This window comes from Diospyros lotus, chromosome 4 (assembly GCF_014633365.1).
Source record: "Diospyros lotus cultivar Yz01 chromosome 4, ASM1463336v1, whole genome shotgun sequence".
NCBI lineage: Eukaryota > Viridiplantae > Streptophyta > Magnoliopsida > Ericales > Ebenaceae > Diospyros > Diospyros lotus.
In genome coordinates this window covers 10,224,512-10,234,735 of record NC_068341.1, presented here as the reverse complement: position 1 = coordinate 10,234,735, position 10,224 = coordinate 10,224,512, and the positions used below count along the sequence as shown (strand labels likewise).

The 10,224-nt window shown below is 38.4% G+C and overlaps 1 protein-coding gene across 4 annotated transcripts; it reads right to left on the bottom strand.

The window, feature by feature from the left end:
• Positions 1-387: 387 nt before the first annotated feature.
• Positions 388-8,085, bottom strand: LOC127799529 (F-box/FBD/LRR-repeat protein At1g13570-like). 4 transcript variants are annotated; one of them, XM_052333641.1, is made up of 7 exons: positions 7,715-8,085; positions 7,500-7,579; positions 6,276-6,362; positions 6,081-6,180; positions 1,528-2,373; positions 1,094-1,249; positions 388-875 (listed from the first exon to the last, which is right to left on the bottom strand). In XM_052333641.1, the coding sequence occupies exons 4-7, from the start codon at positions 6,093-6,095 to the stop codon at positions 594-596; spliced, it is 1,299 nt and encodes a 432-aa protein (XP_052189601.1). In that variant the 5' UTR covers positions 6,096-6,180; positions 6,276-6,362; positions 7,500-7,579; positions 7,715-8,085; the 3' UTR covers positions 388-593. The 4 variants fall into 4 exon arrangements, with proteins under 4 accessions (XP_052189601.1, XP_052189603.1, XP_052189600.1 ...); XM_052333643.1 differs by lacking the exon at positions 6,081-6,180; XM_052333640.1 differs by lacking the exon at positions 7,500-7,579.
• Positions 8,086-10,224: the final 2,139 nt, after the last annotated feature.

Below are 10,224 nucleotides of genomic sequence, written 5' to 3'. Positions count from 1 at the left end.
CGGAATTACTTAATAAAGAGAACTGCCGAGGAACGGTGGCTCTAATACCAAATGTCACGACCCTAAGATTGAGCTAGGGTCTAGGAAGAATTGGGAGAGAAACGAAGAAAAATTGGAGAGAGATATAGAGCATAAATTAAGAGAAATGGAGGGAAAACAAGAAAGAACTAGAGAGAGAAAATAAGGAGGGAAATATGAATTCTCTAAATCATTCCAAAATACATTTCTCTACATGCTATGGCTTATTTATAGGCTATTCAACTGATAGAATATTGTAAAACAACACCCATGTGCGCTTTAACAGAATGAATAATATCTCCTAACCAACAATTGTAACTAATGACAGCATTGCCCCTCTAATTCCTCTTGGGTCCTGACAAACTACTCTTTCATCGAAGAAATGGAAATATTCCTTTCCACGTTCAAAATTCATATCCAAACGTACCAGGAATAAAACAGGATCCTTGCAATGAGGGGTTGGATAACACACACGTTTCACGAAGTACAGAGTTTCATACATAATACATACAAAAGTGTAAACAAATTAGTAACAGAGAAGCTTGCCTGAACCACTCTAGCCCGGCAGTTGTCTACTACGGGTCCAAGTAGATAATTTCTGCTCGCACAGACACTCGTCGGAACCGTACCAATTCCTTTAGCAACTCCCATCCTCTGTCGTTGGAGGCAGGCTTCACAGTCATCTTATCAAGCACTGGTGAGTTTCCAAGTAGAAAGTTGATGAAATCCATCTCACAGCTCAACCCAAGGATGCCTACTATCTTAATTAACCTCAACTGGTTAAACAGGTAGCTCGAATAATCTTTCTTCCAGTTGTTGGCGCCACTTCCTGAACCACTCTGCTCCTCTGGACGAGCCTGGCCAAGGTCCATTAGCAAAAAAAAATTATTCAGATAATTCCTATATCAAGTTCAACAAAACCAGTTGCTTATACACACAAGATGTTAGATTCACAATATTAATGAGGCAGATAACTCAGTGGGAACAGCTTCACCCTAGTTCAAGTAAAGAGGTAATGGGAAAAACACTCACATCTCAAGTCGTTCAAGTAAATAGGTAATGGAAAAACACTCACTAATATCTCAAGCTCTTGAACATTAGGAGAACTCCTAAGAAGGCAAAGCGCTGCCAATTCCTCCTCCACGTCATTGAAATTTATGCGAATAGAAAGGTAATTCAACTCCGCACATGGACTGGGCAGCCTCTCTGGAATCCTTCCAACAGCCAAATACTGGAAAAGAAAACGTATCAATAGATTGATTAAACTATTTCACCTCAAAATTAAGGGAAGCCTAAGTAATGTAACCGGTTGAAAATTAAGGGAAAACCAAAATACTAGGTGACCTTTAAAACTTTAGAGTGAGCAAATCTTAATAGCAGTGTTGGGAGAAGAAATATAAATATGGGCAAAAATACAAAAGCTGCATCCTGTATTAACCTCAATGGACTCATTATGACTGCTAAGACAACCAAATGCACAAGTAATAAGTATAAGATCACAATTATTACCTTCAGAAAATAACTCTGTACCTCGAGCCTCTGAACAGAAGGCAGGTGAGCGAAAAACTTGATCAAATTGCTAGTATTGCCCAGGGTCAGAGTTCGGTCATTTTCAATATTCACATATAAACCAATTGAAACAATAGCTAGATGGGATGTATTCTCAAAATTGACATCATCAAAAACACCTCCAATGTCAAAGAACTGGAGATTTGGAGCATGAATGTTAAGCAGGGTAAAACCATCGAAGTTCATTAACGTAAGTCTTTCAAGCAAAGGGCAACTAGATATCAGGTGCTCAAATGCATTTTGGTCCATGGTAATATGCTGAAGATCAAGGCTCTTCAAGTTCCTAAACCCATGGAATGTTGGGGGAGGCTTTAATAGACAGTTAAACAATTCCAAGTGAAGCAACTTTTGGCAGGAATATACACATGAAGGTAGCTTGTAGCGATGACCCTTCCAAATTTCAAGTATAAATTCCTTGACAGAGCCCCTTGAGAGATAGAGAATCCATCGATCGATGTCGTAGACACCTATAAGATCTCGGTGAGAAAGCTTAAACTTGTGTATTGGCCCATTGTGCAGCAATAGAACATGATCCACAATACTCACAATCTTGTTTTTTATGAATGTTTGATCTTGTGAAACAACCAAGACAGATTGATTATCAAACACGAGATGCGGAAGGGTATTCCATTTGTACCTCCACTTTTTGGACAGCACACTTGTCCTCACAGCATCTCTAAGTGACAATTGTGACAACACTTTGTCTATAATATGCCCTGGAAGATAGCTGATTCTGTCTACCTCCTTTTCAGTTTCACAAGGGACCTTTGGTGGTTCTCTGGGCCTCTGCAAGTAACAAAATAAACAGACGGGGGGAGACCATTTCAAGAGATCAGTATAGTTTTACAAAGAACCTCAGACCATGTAATCAGACACACCTACATGGGTGCAATGAGTGACAAATGCACAGAGATAGAAAGAGGTTGCTAATATTTTCTTCTCCTTGTTTAATAACTCTTATTAAATTGGCAATTCTTAATATCTTGGTTTGCTGCAAGTTTTATTATAAAATTTTGATAAACTTTATAGACTTTGGAATCAAGACTCAACTCAAGCCAACCCAAATTTAATTGGGATGGGGTTGGTTCGTTTTTGTTTTATGCTTGAGTCAGTTCTACGGCCCAAATTCCAAACCCAATCATTATTGGTTCAGATCCAACTTTATAGAAAACCCAAACTAACTCAACCCATGAGCTCCCCCAACACAAAAAAATTCTACACACACACACTAGCACTAAGCCGGATACTCTCTCTCTCTCTCACTCTCTCTCCCCACAATATATGCACAAAAAGAGGGAGCAAAACTCTCTTCACCTAGTTCAAGCCTTATATAGGCACCATCTTTTGGGTGGAGAGAAAAAAAAAGGGGGGGGGGTCTGGAAAATAATAATCAATCCCATTTAATGAACACTATAAATGTGCATCATATCAAACATCACACATCACATCCTACCATACTAGGCCATGCCACAAACCATATCAAATGCTATTACTGTGCCTTACTGCCCCATGCTGTGAAGCCAAAGACTCCACTGCGCATACACCTCCCCTTTCACACACCAGCCACCAACTCTCCTGCTCTGTCTTTCCCCCAAATACAGTGAGCCTTGCCTTATTTTCCACACATGTAGCCATGCACGCCCCCTTGTCCCACATCTCCACATGCCATCACCCATGGCACCTATCACACATAGGCTCATACACACATCCATAAATCATCATGCACATGGCATTACACATGTAGAAACAAAAAAGTCTGTAATATCTTGATATATTATATACTTGGGCAATATTCTACCCTTATTTATGTAGACTCAATTCACTTAGGTGGCCATTTTCAATTTTTCATCATGCTCTTAAACTACCTAGCTCCCAACCAAAATCCACATAATATAGACTTTTTGCACCTGAAATTTAGAAAATAATACAAGTGGTCACCATGCATATACTCCATCTTGGCCTTATTTTCACTTCATAGGCCATTTTAATTTAACTTCCACTTATAATCTCAATGGCACATCATCATTCATTTTAATTAATTAAGGTCTAGATTGGGGTAATTAACACACAAGATAGTCTCCAACCTCTGGTGATCCAACCGACAACAATCCTCACCTTATCTAGGTACCGATATCGTCTACAGGATAAAAGTATACAGTCTATCACTACCTTCCAACACCCACAACCTCAAATCAAATATTTGCAACTTGTACTTATTACCTAACTATATCCGACTATAATATGATACCAAGCCTATTGTGTCTCTTAAAGAGAAGGGCACAACAAGCTTGGTATCAAAGCATAGTTGGATGTTAGACTCCTGTGAGGAAAGTGGATAGAATGGAACAAGTATTTAGCATAGAGATAGAAAAAGACCAAGAAAAACTTAGTGGGAGATTTTCAGATATGATATGAATTATAAAGATCTTACAAAAGATAAGGCTATAATTACAAATGATTGCAAGCTAGAATTCATGCAGCCAACCCACATAAGCCGATTGACACTTCATATGTTGTTTTTGTTTTCTTGAGACCATGCCATATGATTATGATGCACTCATCCATTATGGGAACTTATTAACTGCACACTTACCCAAGCCATCACTTACAAAAAGCAATTTTATCTTTTTTAAACCCAAATTACCTAGATGCAGTTTGCATCATTACTGATTCTTACCTCATCATCAATGGCAATGCTAGCCATTAAGTTTTTGTAGAAGAATTTTTTTTGCAAAACTAGAACTCTCAAAAAAAATACAAAACCAGCAGTTCCCATTTTTACATGTTGTGGTTCCCATGAAAATTGGGAACCTTCGTGCTAAAATAGGAACTGCAACAATTGTTCCCATTTATTATGGGAACCTTGGTTCCAAAATCAGAACCAAGGTTGTAGTTCCCATTTTAAAATGGGAACAACATTTGCGGTTCCCAAATAATGGAACCATTGCCAATGGTTTCCTTTCCATTGGAAACCGCTGGCTTGGCCAGCGATTCTCATTTGAAACCGCCGACCTGGCTAACGGTTTTTCCTTGGCTTTTCTAAACCTCTGATGATGCATGTTATGACATGGCAAGGGAAGTTTTATTTTGAGAAATAGTTTAGGGGAAGTTCTAGTTTGAAATATTTTTTTGTAGGGGTTTTATTTTGAATAAAACTCCAAGGATCCAGCTGCTGCGTCAGGAACAAATTAGGGAACAAGAATTGCTTATTGCTTGTTGCAGCAATGATTAGGGACACCTCTGTTTGAACATCAACTTTCATAGTGATTCCCTGTGTTGGATATATGAAGTATGAATGGAAAAGAAAGGCATTCTCATTTAATTTATGTACAATTTGGTATCACTCGGCCAAAAAAAAAAAGGGCTACAGACCAAATAGACATAGGACAATAGTTCATGATACAGTAGCAAATATTGAGTACATACACTTGAGTTCACGTCCTGTTCTGCATCAAAGGACATTGAACTGCAGAAATTTTCATGATCAGACCATGCCAACCAAATTCTAAAGAACCTAAAAAGCAAGTAAACTACAATGGCATCACTAATAGGATTGGATGCCAATCAGGCACAAGATAACATATTGTCAAGCTTTAAACGGAAAGAAAAAAAGTTGTTAAGTTGATTCGTTTACCATCAGGTGTCTAATTTACATCAAAACACACTCGACACTGGAAATCTTATGGATCCGTCTGTCTCTTATCTGAACATGCAATTCTATCTCACTACTATGCTCCCTTCAGAGCATGGAAAGAAAGATGTATGGGTCAGTGCTGAGTTAAATACATTAAGTAACCAAATCTGGCTGCAAAAGAAGGTTTCTGGCAGGATGTACCACAGCTGCAAAATTAAAAATTGCCTATAACTGGCTTTTAAGAGGTTTCGAAGGGAATGCATCTGTATCACTATAAAGCAAATCAAGTGATGCTTACAGACCACCTCAATCACTACTATACAGAATCTCAAAATTAACTTGGAGGGCTGTCAAAAAAGACAACCGAATGGCCTATTAAGTGGCCCAGGATACCAAATCTTCCTCTGGAAGTCAATCTGCAAAAAAAGGGGGGAGGGTCACCCCCAGTGTGCGAGGCCCCTTGAGTTGCTAGGGTAGAGATAGTCATTTTTGTACAACCTTATCCTTGCTTTGCAAAAATATTATTTCCACAACTCTGACCTATGATCTTTTAGGCACAACGAAACAATTTTATTGAGAAACTGTAAAATGTCTTATTTGCATGTAAATTTTAAAATTTTGTGTATGTTAGTACTATTTTCCTTCCATTGAAAATACTAATTCCAAGCACAGACTAAAGAAATTCTATCACCATGTTCAGCGGAGAACCTTGCGCACCATTCTGTTTTCAATGAGGTATAGGAATATGGGGTCCATTGATGGGCTTTCCTCAATCCTCAACCCTCCCTCCCTCTACGGTGGTTATTATATAATACATAATCAAAATATCAACCGAGGGCTGAAGGCAATTAAAAATTACCTTAGCAGTTTGCATATTCCACAAAGGCCAAGGCTTATATTTGGGGTAGAGGAGTTCATAAAATGTCAAACTAAACTCCTGTAGATTTCTGATAAGCAGCCTGAAGTAGTGAGATACAATATATTTCATTTTTTCCAATATTAGTCCAACCATGCATGGGCTAAAAATACATTTAAAAAATAGTCTCAAACTTACCATGATATTCTTGTTCAAGTCTGATGATATTTGGGGCAGAGCAGCTCAATGTTACAAGAAGATTATGAAACAGTTTGGGACCAGCACCTGTTTTTTAGAAAGAAAACAAAAAAAAAACAATGAACAACATCAACTAAAAACCTACTGCTCAGCATGAGAAGTATAACAATGAAAATACCATCACACAAGGAAAAAGATCTATGATCCAATTTATGCATTTCTAAAATGTAGTGTTCTGCTAGATTTTAAATTTTGTGCATCTCTCAAAATGTAGTGTTCTGAGGGGTAAACACTGCCAATTTCCTTATTATCTCGTTAGTCAAATGACTCAAAGCAATAAGACGCTCACTAGGATTACAGAAATGACCATATTGAAAAATTCTGCAGATAAAACTTCATCCAAACAACATAAAGATTGTTTCATCTATTATTCTTGCATGCCTGGATCATCCAAGGTGCTCCTTCAATGATTGATAAGTCATGCACTTATAATAAGCATAACAAGTCCAAATCATTTTTACCAAGATCTTGTGCTCTTCCAAATAGTAGAAGTTACAGACTGATTGGCAGAGGGCGATAACACGGAAATGGGCAGAAGAAGGTCCTCCCTGTTTAAGAGAGATAATAGTAATGGAATGAAATAGAAATTAATGAAAACTTTTTCCATCAATTCTCTTGTAGGCCCCTATTTTTTTCTCTCCCAAATTAGGTAGAATAGAAAATACTGTTTTTGTGCATTAACAACACTGATTATAATAATCTTCAAGTTTAAATTTGCCCTTAACAATACTCTATCTTTTGATTAAAAATGTATTAATGGTTTTACTTTGTTTAATATCTTCCCATTCCAATCATCTCCATTGCTCTCATAAATATAGTAGTACTCTACACTACTTTACATTACTTTCCAAACCCTAATCCCCCAAAGAAGGAAAAAAATATTTAAGATTACATTCCACTCATTTCCATTACATTACTAACTCTCCCCCAAGCAAACCCTTTATATTATCATAAAACTGAAGCTTGATACCAATTATCTTGTAAAAAGGCTGCAAAGGATTGTAGGGTCTGCAATCTAAAGCATTCGACAACATTATGTGATGAATTTAATCAAATTTCTGTGAGTTCATGGACAATAAGAGAATGTCCATTCACCGTTGGAAAAAAAAAAATTCCTTAAGAGAATGATGCTTTCTTGAAGACTTAACTTTGAATTCTTCTTACCACGCCTTCTAGTCGAACTTGGATATGTCGCTAAGAAGGGAGATGGCATTCCAACTCTCTAGGTCAGAAACACAAGATGCCTAGAGTGTAGTAATTCATCAACGAGTACATTACCCACACTGTTTATGGCAAAGATTGAATAACAAAGAGGAAAGCGAAAACCAGAAGCTGCACGGATCAAACAAAATGATAAACAAATTGAAGTTGGGACTTACAACGAAGAACAAGAAGCCGTAGGCGTCAAGTCATCAAGGAGCCGTCATCGTGGAGTCGATGACCGAGAGTTCCGCCCCCCCCCCCCCCCCCCCCCCCAAGTAGGAGAGAGAAACCGGAGGTCAGAGCAAAAGGCAAGGTGGAAACCCCGGAAATTGACAACCGGGTAATACAGAACAAAACCCTAGAAATCGGAAATTAGAGAATAACCTTATTGGGGCGCCAGAACAACCTTTCTTCTGCGAATTACCGTGCACTTGGGGGAGGGATTGGAATGGAATCAAAACGGATTCATCCAAGGAATGGGAACCGAATAGCCGATTCCCCCGACTGACGATTGGAATGGAATGGGAAAGGACAACAAAATTAGCCCCCTTTTGAATTAATAAGATGTTCCACCCATTTTTTTTTTTTTATTACGCTCCTTCACCCTTAGCCATCTCTTCCTTAAAGCTACACTGAGAAGATAAATCGAGAGATGTGTTTGAGTGATCAAGGTGGTAAGCCTTGACATCACTAATATCAGTCCTAATGTTCTCCTCTAAAAAAAAGCATTTTACTTCTCCCAAAAGGACAAAGGGCTTGTAATACTCGAGTAATTTGAGTTAATTAAAAATAAGCAATTTATTAGAGAAATGGGATTTTAGAGAAAATTAGTATTTGAATAGCCTGAAAAATTGACCAAATTGACTGCCGGAAGTGCCCTGGAGCCGAGATGTCAAAGGAAAATGATGTGGCATTAACAAGCACCCCGAGATAGGATTTATGGTGCCGAAAGAAATTGAATCGGGAACAGTTTTCGGTACAACAAAAATACAGCTGCTAATTAGGCTGTAATACCAAATTGTTATAGACGACTTCTCGGAAGTCAACAGAAGCTTGAGAGAGCTTCAGTTTTTCATAAGGAACAACCCTTCAGTGGTTTCAGGAAGAAACAAAGAGCTTTAGGGTTAAAACGAAGATTCGGGGCTAAGTGCAGTTTTTTGAAATTTCTAGAAGAATGTTGAAACAATATTTTTTTGGAATTCTCAAGGGGCAAATGAATGTTTTAGGACTTGAGGGACTCAATGGAAATATTTGGAAGTTAAGGGGTTAAGTGGAAAATGGCTAAAATGATAATACCAAAAATAGAGGGCAAATCTGCAAAAAAAAATGAAAATGGCAGCCATGGAATCTGACCAACGCACGGGCGGTCGCCGACCGACCATTTCTGCCATGGAGAAGGCACGAGGGATGGTCAAAGTTGCTTTAGGGATGCTTGGGGATCACTTTTGGGCCAAAAGCAGCCTCTGGTATGGCCGAATACTCGAGTTTTTTTTACTGAAAAGTTGGTTGTTTGGTCGATGCTCTATAAATCACATTTTTGGTCAGGGGACGTTGCATTTAGGTCGATCTAGGGCAGGGCTAAATGCCTAAGGGTTTGGATTGAGTGGCCAAATGCATTGCAATGATCGATTTGTCTATAAATAGTTGAGAGCTTGGTCGAGGGTTTCAAGAAATGAAAGCTTCAAATCGACAAGATTTTTGAACGAATTGCGAGGTGAGATCAAGAGGCTTTTGTTGCCCATGAGTAGTAGATTAATTCTGGAGATTTTGAGCCATTTTGGTGAAGGTTTAAAGCTAATTCGAAGCTCGCCAGAAAATGGAGGCGAGTGGGCTGGCCGAGACTTCAAATGCCTGATGGAAGGTCTTCCGGTGATCCTTTGAGGCTCAAACTTGGCCACGAGGATCGACTTGATGAGAGGAAGAGAATGGCATCAAAAACCAGCATCGTCGACATGGCCGGCGCTAGAGAATAAGGCCGACGCGTGGCCTTCACTCGCAGAGCCACACGCCAGCTCGTGGGGGTGAGTGCAAGGGCCTAAAAATATAGGAAAATTCCTATAAAATAAAGAAAATTATTTTATGGAAGTGTGTGCAAAAAGATTGGGATTTGGGATTCCTGATGTCTCGATTTCCGCACCAAAGAGCCTCGTTTTGCGTTAAAATGCAATATCCAAGTAAGTTCAGTATTTTTCCTTGAAAGTTTGTAGTCTATTATGAAGATAGATTTGAGAAAATAGTCCCGAGATATTTATTGGAATTTTCGGAGAGGAAAAATGAGAGAAAATGAAGAAAAATGAAATATTGAGGATATTTAGTGATGAAATATCATTTTGATGATTGAGGTGATCAAGATGATGTGATTTGTGCAACGTTTAAGAGTTGGCACGAGAATCGAGGTCGGGCATGCATATCGAGGTGATGCGCGCTTTTCGAGGTATCTTTGTCTTTAGGGCAAATGTGAGTAATTTTATACTAAACATGGTTTTGTGAGCTTTCCTATCCTACATGATATGATTGTTTATTATGCATGATACTTATGAAAGATATGAATGCTTATATATGCATAATATTTACGAAAGATATGATTCATTTTGTCATATTGCATGGAAAGTCGTGATATTTGCATGACACAATATCATTATCATATTGATATTTGTACATGGGAATGGGATGTCGCCCCCAGAGT

Coding starts and splice junctions, on each gene's coding strand:
- LOC127799529 (XM_052333641.1), bottom strand. Junction 1,250..1,527: donor TACAGAGTTATTTTCTGAAG/GTAATAATTGTG, acceptor TTTCTTTTCCAG/TATTTGGCTGTTGGAAGGAT. Junction 876..1,093: donor TTCAAGAGCTTGAGATATTA/GTGAGTGTTTTT, acceptor GACCTTGGCCAG/GCTCGTCCAGAGGAGCAGAG.